The sequence below is a fragment of the Patagioenas fasciata genome, chromosome 7, assembly GCF_037038585.1.
Source record: "Patagioenas fasciata isolate bPatFas1 chromosome 7, bPatFas1.hap1, whole genome shotgun sequence".
In the NCBI taxonomy this organism is placed as follows: domain Eukaryota; kingdom Metazoa; phylum Chordata; class Aves; order Columbiformes; family Columbidae; genus Patagioenas; species Patagioenas fasciata.
This window is the reverse complement of record NC_092526.1, coordinates 37,936,931-37,955,730: the sequence shown is the minus strand read 5'-3', so window position 1 is coordinate 37,955,730 and position 18,800 is coordinate 37,936,931. Positions and strand designations below refer to the sequence as shown.

The 18,800-nt window shown below is 39.1% G+C and overlaps 1 protein-coding gene across 5 annotated transcripts in view; it reads left to right on the top strand.

The window, feature by feature from the left end:
* The window catches only part of PARD3B (par-3 family cell polarity regulator beta), a 364,942-nt gene that overhangs the window by 117,904 nt on the left and 228,238 nt on the right, over positions 1–18,800 (top strand). For all 5 annotated transcript variants that reach the window (XR_011740105.1, XR_011740106.1, XR_011740107.1 and 2 more), the window contains exon 4: positions 5,915–6,024. Coding sequence is in view for 2 of the 5 variants with exons in the window: in XM_065840472.2 (XP_065696544.1) it covers positions 5,915–6,024 (110 nt within the window). In the remaining 3 variants the exon portion in view is untranslated. The remainder of the gene's footprint in view (positions 1–5,914; positions 6,025–18,800) is intronic.

Sequence of the window (18,800 nt, the reverse complement as noted above, 5' to 3'; positions counted from 1 at the left end):
TGTTTCGTAGCTGAAATCTGACTTAACATGTTATAGCACATTCAACTGGAGAAAATAATTCTTTTGAAATTTCTGGCACTGAAGAACATCACCTCAAACCAATCTGTTTAAATCTTTTACTGGGTTTTACTTATAGGAGATTGCTTTTATTTTGCTTTGTAAGAAAAAGTACACCTCCTTTAGTGTGAGGTGGAAATACTTTGTTGTACACTGGCTTAATGTGTAAAAGAGAGCAGTTGCTGGAAATGGATTTTCATCTGTTTATAGATTTAAGTCAATTGTCTCAAGTGTTACATCATCCTAGTTCATAAATTTAATCTTCTATCCATGGGAATTTAAAGAAAGAACAGATAGCTGTAGATCTGAAGTTGTATTGATAGGTGCCATTAAGAGCAATTTGAGTTAGCTTTAAACATAAAATCACATTGTCAGAGCATTATATATTTAAAAAATGAAAAAAAGTGGTAGAGTCCTATCACAAGGTAGGACGAACAAGCTCATGTCAGCTACATTGTAAGTACCTGGCAGAACCATTACGTGGTGCCTCAGGTAAGCAAGAAATCTGAGGGTGACCAAATCTACCTGCACTGCTCGCTTAATGCTCTCAAGAAGCAGTGACCAGCAGAACTGTCTGTATACCTGTTAACGTGAAAATTCTCTGATAAAAAGAAGAAAAATAGGCATGTATTAGTGACCTTTCCTATATTTAAATGTAAATATATATCCTCCTTGTAATATTTTTGTTTGTAGTGCCTGAACTGCTTTGCGACAGGACCAGTTTAAAAGTCATTCTGACTGTGGGGGTCTTTTTCGTGTGTTTGTCGTTGTGTCTGTTCAGAGATCTTCTAGCCAGGAATTGTCCATGAAGTGCAATTTCAGATTTGTGTGTATATGATTATTGTGCTTATGGGGTTTTGTTTCAACTTTGACTTCAAATTTTGTTGTGATTTACTCACAAGGACCTCTAAAAAGACATTTAGAGGCACATGCAGGTGAGAAAATTGTCTGTTGTCTGTCTATCCAGGCAGGTGTAATTTGGAAGCACACAGCAGACTGATTGTCACTGGTGTGGCCTTTAACAGTTGACAGTTTGTTATACACTTGATGGACAGCTTTTTTCTCACCATAGTCAGCATTTTTATATACAGGAGCAGAATTCAAAATTATTACTTAAACTGTGTAAATGATTTATTGTAAATATCTACCTACTTAGAGTACTTTGTCCAACTGTATCTTTTTTTTCTCCTCTAAAATAGTTCTTCCCTGTTATCTGGAGAAAACAACCTCATAATACGTTGGTTGTCACTGATGCAGTGTCAACTCACGTACTTGCATTTCCTATGTTCCTTGATTTATTGGCTTACCCAAAAGTCATCTGAGAGCGTTTGCACCCAAAACAATGCTAAAATCAATTTTTAGTGCATAATTTGGCTGCATTATAGATAGCACAGCCCACCAAAAGTGCTCGTGGGTGATAAACTGTGGTTGTCTTCAGCAGTTTTCTGAATTTGGCCCTGTAATAGCAACCTGTAACTGAAATCCCAAAGAATCAAAGGATTGCAGCCTGGAAGTGAATTGTGCTTTCCTGAGGAAAAGGAAGGTCTGGAATAATTGGGGTTTTTGTGTGATAATGATCACCCTGAGCAATACACAGCTGTCTAAATTTAGGCATAGGATTTGATGCCAGAACTCAAAGCCGAGAGACCCTGAAGAGTTCAGGGGGACCCCCGGAGGGACATCTGCAACCCCAGAGTTCCCCAACCACATTTGTATCCTCAACTCCAAACCGTACGTTACTTATCTGACGTTCCACAATGTCCTTAAACCCATCACTTCTTGTTAGTCAGCCCCCTCCCTAACCTTAAATGATGAGTTTTGGTCTGCCAAAGGGCTGAAGTGAGACAGAGTGCAGTCCTGTTCAGGGGAAGTGTTAATGGCTGGGTACAGCTCTTTGGTGAAGTTTCTATATTAAAAACAAACAAACACAACCAAAAACCAAACACAACACCAAAACGACCTCCCCAAAACCAAACCAACAAAGCCAAAAATCCTCTACCAAACAAAAAAACCCCAAGCCAAGCGAACAAACAACAAAAAACCCCCAACCCACACAAAAACCCAAAACAAAACCACAACCCCCCTGCTGCACAAAATAAGAAATTACAAAGACATTTCTTTTGCCATTGTGTTGGTGCATGTTTTCAGTTTTTAATTGTGCACAAACAACAGAACTTCTCTCCTTTTTTTGTTTTTCTTTTTTTTTTTTCTAATGTAACCAATTTAAATCTGAGTGTGTTTCTACCATATGCTTGTTTCAACCATATTTGCAGTTAAAAAAGATATTTCCACAACATAAGAGCTCAAGGAAAATACACTGTTAACCATGAATCTGTAGATAGGTGGCTGTAGCAAAAGGAATAGCTTGGTCTACCTGGCTTGAAACTAAACAATACAGAGTTTATTTCAAGGACTTCAAGACTTTTTCCCACCGGCTTTGTCAAAGAGTATTTATTGTGAATAAGGCTGAGACATCCATGTGTGTTTAGGAGATGCTATGGTACCATAGCAGAAGCTACGCTGTGCGTTTTGGAAAGAGGGGAAACACATCCAAAGTATTGTCATCATGAGAAAAACTAGTTTTAGGCATGTGTTTGTGTATTTGTTGTCTGTAAGTTACTGATGCAATGCAGCAAGATGAAGATAACTAGGTTTTTAAACTGAGTTTAAAATACAAAGTGCTGTTCTTGCACAAAACAGTAGTGCTTGTAAAGAACATGTTTTTATGATCGCCTTGGCATCCCCAAAAGAGTTTTTCTATGTCTTATTCAGGGACAATATGAATTTAGTGTCTGAGCTTACACTGGGTTATTTCAAATGTTAAGCACAATGCAAGAACATGAGTAGAATAACGTGGAAATAGCATGACAAAAGGAAAGTCAGAAGGAAAAAGGCAACATTCTGTTTCCTGGTAGTGGAATCTCTTAGGTAAACACGTGTAATTGTCTATGTTATGTCTGCAATAAATGGCATTGGTGATGGTTTTTCAGTACATGTTCTCCATGCCTAAGGAAGAAGGTGGTGAACAAAATCAGGGTACGTGTGTGTAAGGGCTGTGGGTTGAGTGCTGCTGCTTCTCAAGCCTTTCATCTCATCTTCCTGCTTGCCATTTGTTTTCCCCATTTAGAGAGGGCATTTTGGTTCCATTTTCTTTTGTCTAATGATGGGTTATTTTCACGCTCCAGTGTCTTTGTGGTGTATACGTGTAAAAGAACAAGGGCCACAGGGACTGTTTTGGATAGATTTCAGCTGACTTGGTTTACAGGGATGTCACAATTTGTGATATATATCAGTACATATATTTAAAAAAATTAAGGAAATAGGCTCTGTTTTTCTCATCAATAAGAAAATGTTCTATAGCGTCCTAAAACTTAGAACAAATAGGAAGAAAAGAGAAAACATTGTTGACAGTGGTCAAAAAGTACAGATGTTTTTTGTGTGTGTAGAGAAGCATTCCGGACGAGCACCATAAATTTCAGAGCCTCAGGGCAATAAGTAAAAAACTTGCAGGAATAAAAGCAAGCAAATAACTGCCCGGCCATCTTCCCAAATTGGCAAGTGGGATTCTTCATAATCCCGCTGCTCCTGCAAACTTTGGTTTCAAAGTTTAGGCAGCTGTAAACTGAGAATGGGATAATGTCATTTTGCTCCAGTTTCTCTGGAAACAGAGGCAGGAAGGGACTGAAAGGTGTTTTTCAAAATTAAGGGCAGGGCTGGGATGTGGTGAAAACAGCACCTTGCAGCAGTCCAGAAAAAAATGAGAAAAGGGGCTGGGATGAAGACCTTGAAGAGTATGAACAACAGTGTGTTTGAATCTGAATTTGGAATATGGCTCGTTGAGATGTGGATGCTACAAAAATGTACCAGTGCAAAGGCTTTCTGGTAGTTTAGCAAGAGCATTTCTCTGTACTGCTCATGTTTACGTCAAAAGGAATTGGAGCCTGAATCTTGCTGAATCATCTAGAACTGTCTCAGCATCTGTTTTCAAACTGTTGGATCGAAGAGAGACTGAAAATTGGATACAGGTCACCCAGAAACACTTTGGTCATACATGGAAAAAAATATTTTAATGAATCTTATAGCGAATAACTTAAAAATCCAACACTACTTGGCTTTAGCTTTTATATACCTTCTAATTAATTGTGCTTAGAGGGAAACGTTTTCGCTTCAGCACCATGTGAAGAACAGGAATATGTGGGCAAAGAGATTTGGTTTGTTTTGACCTACTGACACCTCTGGAAAAATCAAACAAAACTACTAAATTTGGTGATCAATCACTTCTTTAGAATCTCCTTGTAAAAACATGCATAGCTCTTGATATCAAGATGATAATCGCTTGGAACAAAAAACAATATTTGCCTTTTGATTTTTTTTAAGCATTCCCTCAATACCAGGACACGAATTTAAGTCTTTCTTTTGCTTAATTATTTCCTGCATAAGTGGAGATAGAAAGGATTACCCGCATATAGAAACTGTTACTCACCGTGGGGAAGGGTAAGAGCATTAGATTCTCCGTGGTTGTTCCTGCATCAGGTGCTGGTATTTATTTCAGCTGTAGTTACAAAGCTGTGCTGAGAGCAAATGTGGTGCAGTCACCCCAGCTTTGTTAGCATCTCTCTAATGAGGAAACTGTTGGATGTTCAAACTTCTATTATAGATCTAGTAATTATGGCTGCCATCAGTCCCAACCACTATAATTAATATTATAACTGAAAGTTTTAATCTTGTTTTCACTTACTTGCAACGTTTGAAAAATTGTTGTCTTAGACCAATATTCTCATCTCTTTTTTGTTTTTGCATATGGAGAAATTATTTTAGAAAGACTTGGGGGAAAAAAAAAATAGTCATTTTTATTTCATTTTGGATTACATGAGAAATTCCTTTCTTATATTACTGAAGATATTTTCCCTTTCACCCCACCTGGAAGTTTTGCAGGGAGTGTTTTACAGCACCTGTGTATCAACTGTTACTAGAAACTCCTGACTGGTCTTTGGGTTATAATCCTTATTTAGGCCAGCCAAAAGCATTTTAGATACTAAATGAAGTTAATGTAGGGAGTTACCTATTTATCCTTCAGCTGCCTCTGTACCCAACCCCCTGTGCCTAATCTGTCATTTACATGCCTCAGGTTGGGACAGCACAGTAGCGGTGATGGATTATTGCATTTTGTGAGCTTATGGAAATAAAATATATGACCATATAGGTATGGTCATGCTGTTGTATTCAGAGTCACCTTCCATTGAGGTTAAATGTGGGCTTCTCTAATTGGTATGGGAGAGGCACGCAGTTGCTCAGGATGGCTTTTGGATGTTCACCAGGAGAAATAAGGAGCAGTTGAAGATGAGATGGTGAGGTCCCAGTTTGGCGGGTAGATGCCAACAGCACAATGAGAGCTGTTCGTGTGGCGTGAACGGCCGTGTTCTGGTGTAGGTAACCAACCACTACCAGCTGTAGGAGCTAACAGCAGCAGCCTACTTCTTCCTGTGTTCAGTCATTCCTTAGATCAAGGGTGTGATTTCCCTGTGAGAACTTGGTGGTACACGTGGTCACAGGTATCTGCAACAACTCGTTTGTTTTTCCAAGGAGGTGGCTTTTTCTTCTTTTTGTCAGCAGTTTTCACCTAATTTAGCAGCTCATGGTTAAAGTTTGTATCACTGAGCTTAAAATATTCTCATTTCTTTAGCTCAGTAAATACTAAATGACACTGTCTTACCAAGTCTAGTAATTTACCAGGTGGATATTACCACAGATAAACTTATATTTAAGTGCTGTACATCCCTCTTGGTTAAATCACACAAAGCTTTACCTTATGTTTTCATAGCACCATTGAAGCATTGCTCTTGATTTTGTCTCTTAGGCACCCCACTCCTGGTACGAAGGAGCAGCGATCCAGCTTTGGGCCCACCTGCGGACTTCCACCCCAGTACTTCCCAGCCCAGCGACCACAGCCTCAAGCATGTTGTGGCAGTAGGTGTCATCTAACTCACTTTTTGCTTAAGGGCAAAAGCTGTTGGTATATAGCAGTTTCATAAGCTATATATGAATTTGGATCTAAAATGAGGTGCATCATACTGATTTTCGGTAAAGGAGAAAATTTCCTCTGAACAAAATGGTTATTTTAGGTGGTACAGTTAGTTAACAATGGTTCTGGAATATGAACTAAACTTTTAGCAATTGTTCATTTGTTCCATACTGTCCAGTTTACCATTGCTTAGTGGAAAAAATGTACATCCCGTTTAATATACTTCATTGGTCTCACACCCTTTTTCATTTCTCTCTTTTTTGGTGGCATTTGTGTCTTCCTTTGGCAACCTGCTCCTATGCTGTGTGATCTCTTCTTTCTCTCACTTTTCTGTTTTACAACCCGACTCTTTCCTTTTGAGGATGAATTTGTTTTCAACATAGTTATTGCTAAATATTAGTACAAAGACACAGTTAGTGAGGATGCAGTAACTCTTAATCATCCTGTTATTGCAGGCTGTCTTCAGTCTTCTGAAAGTGATGCTGACTTGGTCACGTTTGGACCATGTGTCATACTTGGTGATTTTAAGGCTTTGTGTTTGTGTATGGGGAAGGTGTTCCGATATCACGAATGAAGAGAGAAAATTCTTTAGAATCTCTGAATGACAGCTGAGATGTATAAAGGTGTCAAGCAACAAATGAATGCTGGCTTAGATGATGATGCAGTTGCACCTGCTTTCCTTTGCTTGTGAAGTTTATGCCTTTTCCCCTTCAGCTTTGCTGCACAGTGGTGCAGTTCGCTGCCTGTCCCCAGTTGTGTAAACCAATCTATCACTGTTTTGCTTCAAAACAAACAAACAAAACCCACTCAGAAGCCCCAGCTGCTTAGTTTGGCCTGAGCGGGACATTTGAGCCTAGATCACAACTAGGCTATAGCAACATTCACAATTGGGCACAATAGGGAACAGGAAGAAAGAACTGGGGTTCAGCAACGCATGCTGGAGATGGGAACATTTTCAGCTGCAGATGTTGTATTTCAGACTGTACTTCCAGCTAAGTTCACACAATTGAGGTAAGTAAATAGTAAATAGAAAGATGACTTGCATATGAACAATCTTTTATGGGTCTCAGTCTTAACTCTCTAATCCTGAAGGCCAACACTCTTGGCTGTTAATTGTTCCTCTTTGCATGGCCAGATGTGTGTGCATCTAAATATGTAGTGCGCATCTTATTTTGCAGTGTCTTGTGTTATTTGCTAAGCGGTGCAATTTTAAAAGCGCTAGTGACTCTCCAAGTGCATTATGGTGTTACTGGAGGCTGAACTTTGTCTAAGTCCCGTGTCATTTGTCAGACCTCTTTGAGCTGAGAGGTTTTTCTTGATGCTTGCTGCAAGCACTTGTATGTTAATGAAATACTGACTTAGTCTGGTAAATGAAAGCACAAAGAAGAATTCCTGGTTAACAGTGCAGATCTTACTCTCTGTGCAAAGCTGATAAATGTGTAACGTGTCAGTATACAATGCTGACCTCTGGTATTTTATAGCCATGAAAAGTGGAAAAATCATTGAAATTTGTTGCATGTTTTGAATGCTTTATTTTTGACCATCAAGGAGAGAAATACAGGTTTTTGTTGTGGTTTTTGTTGCTTTTTAACATAATATTGGTAATGACAAGTGCATTTTATGTCATCATATGAGGAGTACAGTTCTATTTGGAGGCCAGACCTCACCATGCCTCATTGGCTTACATCAGCACACATAAATCCTCTAGACCGAGAGGAGTTCTCTGTGTCAGAAATACAGAGCAGCCCTCTGTCAGCTCTAGGGGTAATAGGTAAAGCTGGGCAGATAACAACAGTGGAGAAGGTTCTCAGAGTTTTTTAAGATGTCCTGTGAGTGAGGGGGAAAAAGGCCCAGAAGGTTGAAAGTTGTTATTGTTAAAGTGAAAATCTGTTACAGTGAAATACATTACAGCAGCTCTTATTTCTGCAACGGTACCATTTCTAAAACTCTCATCGTCACTCATACTGAAATATGCTTTGGCATAATGTTTTGGGAAGCATAGAAAGCTTAAATAACAGGTAAAATTATGTACAGAGTGTTTTAAAACACGGGGAAGAATCGATACCTGACAAATGAGAAAACATGGCACAAACGCTGCATTTTGAATATAGCTGTGCTCTTTCATGCAAGTGTTAAAGCAGTAAAGAGAGAATTCATTTGGTCTCTATATTGCTGCTGAAAGTTTACATTTAATACTGCATTTTCTTTGCCACAAACACTTTTTTTTTCACATTGAACTGCTTCCTTGTAGTCAAATGCCGGTTAGAAATAAAAGGGCTTTTGGTAGATGAAACAATTGCCAGCGCATGTAGTAGAAATTAGGTATCTGTATGTATGCCACAATTATCTTAGTAACCATTTTGTAATTGCAATTGACTTCCATAATTAGCTTAATTGTTTTGGCACTTCTGGCATTTTGCTGTTTGGCATGTGTAGAACTGGTGGTTCGATTCTACGTAGAAATACTTGTAATTACACTATACACTGTGTTGGACGGCATCTACTGGTACACCAGTAGTTGATCAGATTTTTGCGATATGATTATCATATGGATCTCTGAAGAAAGCACTGATTTCCCACTAGAAGAGTACAGGACAGATATTTGATAAGTAATGCGTAAAATAAAAGAGCAAACATGCAGTAAGTTTATATAAGAAAATTGCTGTCTAGTTCAGGTGAACTGGATGAACTTGGTGAAGCATTTGAGCCATTCATAGTATTTATAGAATATAAGCAGAGCATATATGGGTTTTTAGATGTCCAGTGCATTCAAAAGAAGATTATTTTCTTCACGCCATATGATGATTTCCAAAATTATAAAATCTCTCTTGACTGACCAGGTAGTTTGAGAAAGAATAACTCAAATTCTTCGTGTTTTCTCTAGCACTTATTTTGTCTTAGTTGTTGTTTTAGCCCCAATTAACAAAATACTTCTAGATAATCAAAAACTGATTGTGAAGTCCAGCATCTGTTCTCTCAGACTGGAAGTCATTTAACAGATGGCACAAAATTTGAGTTTCTTTTTTCATCCAAACCTCTCCTTCCTTATTGTGATAGCTGCCACTGAAGAATTTAGAGACTGTAAGCGGGGAAAACCAGGGCTAGCAAACATCTGAATGTGTTATTGAAGAAAAGGTATTTGTTAGTGAATTGGTGAATTTTTGAAGGCGACTGTTAAGCTCTTGTATCTAGTTAAAGTCTAAAATGGAAACTTCCCTGCCTTGTTCTCCAGAGTGGACCACAGGAAAGCATAATTGTTTCATACACTTCTCTGAAAAATCTGGTGGCCGTAGCTTTGCTGTGGCAATAGGCAAGTGCTGGTCCGGCTGGTTTTTGACTGGGTTGTTAACTTGTCGATTCTTATGGGGATACTATGTTCTGCGTGACTTTCTCTTCTTTTATAGTTGCATGTTTCCTCGATAAATACTTAAGTAAGCTTGGAGTTAATCAATGGGAATGGCTGATTAAACGGCATTTATCCATATTTAAAGATACAATGAGATGCGGGATCAATTGAAGAGCTGCTCCAGTGGCTCAGTGCAGTTTTTACTTAGAAGTGACTTGAAATTGGCTGTATTTTATGCAGTGTGGACGTATAATTTGCAATTTTGGAAGAGGTTCATATATAATCAGAACACTTTTATGTTTCAAGACCTCGTTAAAAAGGGTCAAAACCTCCTCTGGTTCTTCTGACCATTAATTGTGTTTGTAATGTATTAGCCTTCCTGATTAAGTGTCTGCAGATTAGCATAATGTGAGCATGTATGAGGATGCAGCTCCATGATTTGTTCCTTTTACATGCTATTTTGTGTATCTACGTAAACATAAAGGTATAGTACAATCGGAGCTTGGCTTGGAGATAAAGATACCAGTAGTGCTTTGAAAGTGTGTGGGTATTTGATGATAGAAATATTACTTCATCTAATGAGGCTGTTTAAAAGCAGAACAAGGTAGAAAAGGTCTTTTTTGGAATAATGCTGTAGTGTCTGTTATGTGGGTTGATGTGGTGGGTTTCTGCTAAGGTTCAACCTAATAGACTGTGCTACCACAAGAGTTGGGTTGTCTGTCTGAGTTTAGAAGAGAAAACTTTAATCCGGTGCGTTTACTCACCCTGACTAGGTCAGGTAGTTTTAATCTCTGGTCCCTTTGCGTGTATTAGGATTTCAATTTGAAATTCTCCCGTAGTTAATGTGATTCCAAGAGGTGGGCAACGAGAAGGAAACTAGAGACTGGGAGCAATGCAGTAATCCTTCAGTTCTGGCAGTACGGTGCACCTGTAGTGCTTTACACCCAGTGCTTATTAATCTATAATAATTAGACAACAAATAAAACAGAGATGGAAACACACCTTAGGTATTACAGTGTGTGTTGCGGGATGGAGGCAGGACCGCGTCCCTTAGGTGGTGTAATCTCATGCTATCATTCAGAATAGTGAGGGTTTTAAATCCTGGCATGCATTTACTTGTTTCTGGTAAAAGTTTTCCTATTAATAATTTAACTCCTGCTCTTGAAATACAGCGGTGTGGAACTGCACAGAGCAACTTGGGAGATTTAAGAGAGTTTTCTGTCATTCTGCCGGGGAGTTCCACACAGTTTTTTAAAAGGGAATCCTGATGTGGGTGAATCCATTTTTAAAGCAACTACTGTGCGTCTGTTTACGCCGTGGAACATATATAGAACTCTCCTAATCAGCACGGGAGCTTGTCAGTGTGTTGCTTTTGATGTCTGATTAGATGATCATAGGGACATCTGCAGCAAGTTAGTTCTGAAGTCGCTGGTGCGTGGCGCTGCAGAAACCAGAGCTGTGTGGCACTCTTACACCGTCAAAAACCTTCGAGAAATCCAGCTCTGCGCTACCTGAGGGCTGTCAAATTAACAAAAAACATTCCTTCTGCCTTCTTTCTGCTGTTTTTCAGCCCTTCACTGCTTTATTCCCTGCCCCCTTCCTTATACTGTGGCATTCTGCATCAAAAAGAAATTATATTCTAGGGGAAAACCTAAGGAATATTTCCAGTACTTGAGAATACTGAATTGATCATCAGAAAAAGAACAGAAGTGCCCGGTGGTAATTTCCTCTTTCGAGGGTTCAGAGAGGTGCGCGTTTGTGGGGATAAAGTCGTCTTTATGTTCTGCGCACAACCTGCGTTTCAGAAACCTGTATTGTTTTACCTGTCTTGGTTGAGATGAGCTGTGGGTGTGATTTACCTATGTTTATTTGAGAAGGATAAGCGGAGTTTTTGTGATTTATTTTAATAAGAACTAATAACGTTCTGTGACACTGATATAGTATATAAATTGTCAGTACAAATGGTACAATCAGTAAAATAAGTTATTCAGTGTTAATGTGTTGCTTTCTAAAGCCTGTTTCCAGTGAGAGGAGTGAAGGCTTTGTACTTGGCTATTAATGAAAGTACCTGTTGTGAAAACCATCGGAGTCCTCCATCATTCTGCAACTTATGTTAGTAGGGGCCTGGGTTTTGCTTCCTTTTTAAAATAAAGTTTTGGCTCTGTCTGTCATTTGGAAGATACCCGATCATTTAATAAACCTTCCTCTGTCCTCTGCCTTGTATAGTCAGGTCGATGTGACTGGAGGTGATGGAAGATGGCTGAGAGCCTTAACCTCTTTCTTATTCCCATGTGGCCTATCTTATAAAGAATGTGGAAAAATTATAGGGTGGAAATAAGAACTGCTGACAATAAAAAAAAGTCATGCTTTCAGTGCTGTTGACACATATTCGTCTCTCTAGCTACATCTTTGGGGTCCTACAAAACACTGTCATTCCATCTGGAGCAGCTTTCAGCAGGCAGCTTACGCAACGGGCTCGTGGTGCTGACATTGGAATGAAGTATTAGCAAGTTACTTGTGTGTCTGACAGTCAAATTAAGAGTGGAAAATGACAGTCAACATGGCTCATGCATATAGTTTACTGTCAAGATCTAGAAGCATTTAGCTAAAATAAAATAGGTTCTCAGTCAGTGTCGTACTAAAATGCCTACTACTAAATAAATAACATTTTCCAGGAACATAGCAATCTAGTGGATAACTGGGAATCATGGCAGAGATCTTTGATACCTACTTAGACCCAAATGTTGCTGTGATATTAAGAAAAAATGTAATTTGGGGTTTTTAATACACTCTCTTGCAGTGCACTGGTGTGTGAGGCTCTGCTCGTGTTCTGGTTAATGTTTCTGTGTCACTGAAAGTGAGACGGGTGGCTTTGTTTCTCTTTCAGGATTGATAGTTATTCACACTCAAAAGAGGTCCAAATCTCTTTTTCTTCTTTCTTCTTCTTTTCCTTTTTCCTTTCTTCCTTTCCCTCCTTCCCTTCCCTCCTTCCAGAGGCCCCTTGGGCACTAAATCACCCATCCCATTGGAGAGGCTATATCTGGGGATTTGTTATTGTCCTGTCTATTTGATGTCTCAGCTAATCCGCATTTACAGGTTTTCAAGTTGTGATAATAACATAGTGCTCTTTGAAACGTGCACATTTGTGTGGTAGTGGTGGTGGTTTTTGGTGGTTTATTATGGCAGCAGGTCCTGGTTTATACTCCATACATAGGAAGCAATTTATCACAATGACAACTGGAGTGAAGGGAGGAATATGTTAGTGCTGCTGTGTCCTGTGTGCTTTTGGTGTTGCGGGTGTTTGACATGTTGGAGTTGGGAATAATAGACTGAGACCACTGTGAATATAGACTAAAATGCTAAGGATGATTCCGTGAGATTCAGGAGTTTATGAAACAACTCAGCTTTAATTTTTATCAGTAATTGCAATGGTTTCTTCTGGCCTGCAAGTCTAATACAATCTTTTGTCATAACCTGGACAGTAGAATTCCTTTGAAATAACTTTACATAAATAAAACCTAATAAATAAACAATTTAGTAAATAAATAAACCTTCCGTTAAAAAAGAAGTGACTAGACTCTAGAATAATGGAGTGGATGCAAGAGCAAGGTGTTGTCACTATTCCTGTGTACTGTGAGGGACAATAATTACCGGTTTGTGATAATCACCAGACATTCCGGTCCCGAACACCCCGAGATGGACATACCTGTGGTCTGATCTGGCACAGTTTTCTGATGACTTATTTCAGATCCTAAAGAAACCTATTTACCAATTCAAAGTTTTACACATCCCAAGCAGTATCATAAAAAGAGAATCCATAAGATTTTTTTGAGATCTTTTTCTTGACAATCAAGTTTAGTAGTAGCTTGTGCTTTAAAAAACCCTCGTGTCACTCTAAGGAATACGGTGAAGTCTCCTCAAATCTGGAGTTCACTTCCACACCTCCCTTTCTTTCGTAATCTGCCTAAATCTTTCTGTCCTTCGAGCAGGAGAAAGAGAATCAAACAGAAATCCATTGTTTTGGGGTAAAGGAAGTTCTGCGAGCAGCACTACTGAGCAAGGGCTGGTGATTCTTCATCATCTCGTCTTTTAACACTTTCCATAGGGGCCCAAATGGATTCTATTTCTGATGCAGAAGAGGCAAATTCCATGGTGGATTTTCTAAAACACTTCTGTGAGAAGCTTCAACCGTGTTAGAAGGAGGAGAGGCCAGGGAACAAAAAAGCTCCACAGATTAAATGGATTTTAAGCCACAAAGAAGAAAAAGATCTATTTATCAGCAGGAAGAAAGAGATATATTCCCCCTTCAATTCGGTTTCAAAAGGCATAGCCAAAATACGGATGTTTCATCTTAAAAATAAACACATAAATACTGTGAAATGCTGCGGTTCTTAGTGAAAAATCTGTTTGGTTTTCAGAAGTTCCTGTACTGATGTTCTCTTTAGCCAAAGAATTAGTGTCTCGGTGCAAATTCTGCGGCACAAAGATCAGCTGCCAGATCAGTGTGGTTAATGTACAGTAAACCGATCAATGCACCCACATCTCCTTCATGCATAGTACGTGCTGCCTTGGGTGCTCTCAGCTTTCCATTTGACAAGAGTGAGTTGGGTGATGTTGTATGTTGGAGAGAAGAATATTGTACAGAAGATAGCCTGAAAATATTGGTGACTGAAGTGATCCACTGTATAGTGTTGAGAACAGCTAAAATCCCAAAGTTGCTCCTAGTGGAAAAAGTGCAAGACTCTATATTAGGGTCACATTACAAGTTCTACTCGAGTTCCTACCAGGGAGGCTTAAGGGAATAGAGAGAGTCAGAATGGACTAGAAAATTTTTATAAAGTATTTTTATTATTCAGAAATTACCCTGTAAATTTGTAACTAGCAGAATTAACTCTTAGTGTGAAAGAAGTCTGTTCTGCTTCAGTCTTCAGGCCGTTCCTTGTTGTTAAGCATGGGAAAACGCTCCATCCTGGCGTGCGGAGAGAATAGGGGAAATTGTCTGGATCACTTTTCATAGATAGATCCAAACGCTGCCAGCCAGGATGCTCACAGATGGATACTGTGTTATGGTCAAATTGATAGTCTAGTTAATACACGAAAGAGAATCTCTGGTGTGTTTTTCTCTTTAAAGCCCCTCAGAACATAGCAAGAAATTGTCAACAGCGGAACTACTTTTACGCTAGGGATTATTACCATGTTAATGACAAAGCCATCCCTGGGTTTACAAAACACTGAACCAAATGATCGCTTAATGCCCGGCTGCGATTTTTCTGCTTTTTTACCTTTCAATGTCTAGTTTGTGTGTAGTTGTCGCTTTCAAATGGCTGTTTTGACAGGCACATTGATGATGCTATTGTGTTAATGTCATCAATCATACAAACACTGATATTACCAGGTAAAGTTAGTTCATTAGAACCAGATGCATGCAGTCGTAAATAAAAGTAATTTTTTTAAAGTATGGCACTATGCCAGCGGATTATAACACTGTTGGGAAATTAATCTGCTGCCAATTATAGATTTATAATACTATGCAAGTGTATAAAACATCAAATTATTGATGTTAGTTCTGTGAAAATTACTTTTATATAGTGTCTGATGCTGGTTACCTATTAAGCGTAGGTCCAACATGCAGATTATAGGTTGTAGTGATTTATTTTTTTATTAAAATGGTACGGTATTTAGAAGACAGTACATATTATTATATGCTCATATGGTGATGGTGATGACTACCACAGAAATACTTTTTTTATTTAATTAGTAAGATTACTTCAGGTCTTTCTGTTCCACTGCTGCTAGTATTTCATTCTGTAACAACGTAATAGGCATGTTTACGGCTACTTGGCAATTCTGTTTAGTTTGCACTGAAAAAATCAAATGAGAAAACACTCTTTGATATATGAAATTTGTAACTTGCTTATTTTGCCTTTTAAATAGTTGAAAGAATCAATCTAGGCTTTTGATAAATGTGTATTAAGTAAAATGGTACAAATAAAAGTTGGAAAGCGAGTTTACAGCTTCACCAGCTCTTAAAGGAGGAGATAAAAAAAACCCCAACAAACAAGAACCAAACAACAAACACCACACACAACCTCCCCAAAAAACCAGCCAACCAAAACCCAACCAACCAACCAAAAAACCCCAAACCAAAACCACAACTAACCAACCATTTTTTTTTAAAGCAGAAGACAGAAAAATCTCTGCTTTGAGCCTACCAGAAGCTCTTTTTAGGAGGAAAGCAATATAAAATAATGCTATCCACTTATTGGCACATATAGCATGAATGTTCATGTGGTGCCTTTTGCTATCAATGTATTTGAAGAGAATTGAGATCGTGCCTCTGATCCATTGCTGTGAAAACAACAGGAACTAGAGAAATAAATTGCAGTTCACAGGTAATGTCTGAGAATCCAACTCGCTAGAGAATCAAAGTTATTTGCCAGCAACACTGAAATTTGAGAAAGGCTCGGCTACCTCAGCACCTACACTGATTTTTACTGATGCTGTTGGGATCAGAACCTTAACCCTCTCTAACCTCCCACTTAAGTAGGACCACATTTAGTACCGTGCTTGTCCTCTGCCATGAGATTTGGCCTTTTTGGAGCTCGGGAGTTTTCCCTTGCTTTTGGATTTAGACTTGACTGGGGAACACGAGACACCTGTTGAGAAAACGAGATTGTGTCAGGAGTGCTCAACCTCTAATCGAATATATTTTTCCTTCTGCAGATAGCACTTCTTGGTTCATTATAGCCCGCTCTCATAAGTCGTCATTTCTGTCTCAAGGCCGTCGTGCTTTCCAGTGTAAAGCAGATTGATGCTGGCACGGGTTTTCTATTTTGATTTCGCAAAGTTGTCACACTGAAACGGTGCCTCGTGTTGGAAGGGCTTTGAAGTGAAGAGATAAACAAAGAGCTAAAATAAAATTAAAAAGAAGCACGAAAAACATTTCATCTTTGTCTTTTTCCAAAATAAGCTGAATGGTTGTAGCACCCTTGTGCCGCTGCAGTCAGGCTGCAAACGTTAGCTGATCAATCTAAATTGAGTTAGTGTATATGCAGTAAGCAGAAACAGGTGAAAATTAGGTTATGTGTGCCCAACTCTTTCTATTTGCTATGAACAGTGAGATATAAACTAGTTTTTTTAGACGTGATTAGTTTTGTTTATTTTCAGAGAGGGGCAGAGGCAGAACATGTGCTATATCTACCAGTTATTAAACCAAGAAACTATATAAAGTTACTAGCTGAGTTGTGACATTTGCAGATAAAGGTGGAAAACCCTGCTATAAATAAATCTGTAATGACTCCAAGAGGAAAACCAGCAGCAATCCGTGGTACATTTCAGTTTTATCTCTATGAAAAACAGAAAACCCAAGAATTTTCTGTCCTTTCACTAACACAAAAGGAGACGTCGTTGCCTCTACCAATTCCAGAAATGCCAGCCAATTTATAATCGAAAGTATGGTTTACAACTTCACTTTTTTTGGTTTGTGGACTCCCAAAATGTTTCAGATGAACACTGTAAGTTGGATCTTCACAGTTCCTTTAAATGATGCTCTAGTAGTCATCAAGGAATTCAGAGGTCTGTTGACCACAGATTGAAGCCGTTGTCTGCAGCACTAATATACAAAATACCAGTGGCAAATAGGCTCTTACTGCTACGATTCTTGGGTGCGTAGTTACTATTAATCTTTGATTTAAAGGAGAATGACAAGTCTTTGTCCCTAGACCAGATTTGAAAACATGTAATGTGTAACAGCTTTTACACCCCTATAGAAGCCTTTTATACAGGTTTATGCACCTCCTTGCTGGTGAGCCACAAAAATTGCACAAAAGAGCATGGTTTCTCCAAGCAGCAGTTTGAACAGGTCCATGAGCAGTAGTCTTAATGTATGGATGTTGTAAAACGTCTATACCTGCTCAGCCTGGATGCTAAAGAATCAAAGGATCCTCTTACTAGAGACAGCCGCTGACAGAGGTTCTCTGTCATGCGTGTTTAGCAGAGAATTGTTTTTAAAAATGGAAGTTAATTAGTTTATAAAACATTAACAACTTCTGCCCTCTCTGCAAGCTAATTGAGAACCTGATAAAAATCATCCGCAGAGCCCTGAAGCCCAATGGATGGAGCTGCTGGTAGCCTTGGCTTTTTCCTTAGAGGAGGCCTTGATTAGGAAGAGCATTTTGCCCTTAAGTTTTCTGGTATTTAGCACCATTGCTCATCAAATGTGCGTGTTCTGCCATCAAGAGGGTTACAAGGATGAATGAAATATACTCTGAAGAGTTCAGGTTCTTTCCATCAGACCGAACTTCAAGGTCTGCTACCAGTTCTGTGTTGTCTCTCACTTCAAAGATATCTGCCCTTTGGCTTTTGAGTTGAGCTGTTATTGTTGGGGCCTCTCTGGGTTACCTGAGGTTATCAGATGTCCAAATAGCCAGAACAACAGAAATAATATTTGCTTTCATATGGTAAACAGTTCCTGTTTGATTGTTACAAAGAAGTGAGGCAGCACAGGCTTGAGGAAAAAAAAAACCCACAACCAAACAAAACAAAACAAAAACCTGCTCAAACATTGTTTCAGTTTACATTCAGCTCCCTGGATCCTTGCATTTGTGGCTTCGGACTTGTTGGTTGGTCCTTGTAGCCGTTGGAATTTGATAAAGCAATGGAGATTCTTGCACAAAGGAAACAAACACGTTTTCAGTCCAGATCAACTGTAGTTACCCCTGCAGTTGTTCTGCTTGGGTTCCCATTTGAGTGAAGGTTTGCTAACTAAACTTGTTGCTATTGACATTTATAAACATTTAAACAGGAAAGGGTCGTTTGCTGGGAAGGGATTTAGCAGATAGAAAGCCTCATCTGTATTCGGTTTAGAACCTGGTCTCCTTTTGTGCTTGCAACACTGTTGTGTGGGCAGTTCCCACTTGAGGGAAACAAAGTGTTTGCACTGGTTTTGAGTTGGAGTTCAGATCCCCAGACCCCTGTATTTGTTTGTATTTGTGCTCTCCAGGCCTGACTGCTCATCACTGCTGTACTGGAGTCAATGTGTGTTGGGGAAACCTTGAGTGACTTAAAGTGCACATCGATTTAACCACACAGATCAGTGTGATCATGTTATTGCACTGTTTTGTTTCGTGTATCCAGTACCTCCTATTAAAATATTAAGGCAAATTCACTGGGCTTTTTTTTTTTTGCTGAAATTTAAAGCCCTGCATGACACGCCAGAGGCTGTGCTGCCATCCAGTGAGACCTGGACAGGCTGGAGAGTTGGGCAGGGAAAAATGTGATGAAATATAAGAAGGGCAAGTGTAGAGTCTGTCATCTGGGCAGGAACAACCCCAGGCTCCAGTATAAGTTGGGGAATGACCTATTAGAGAGCAGCAT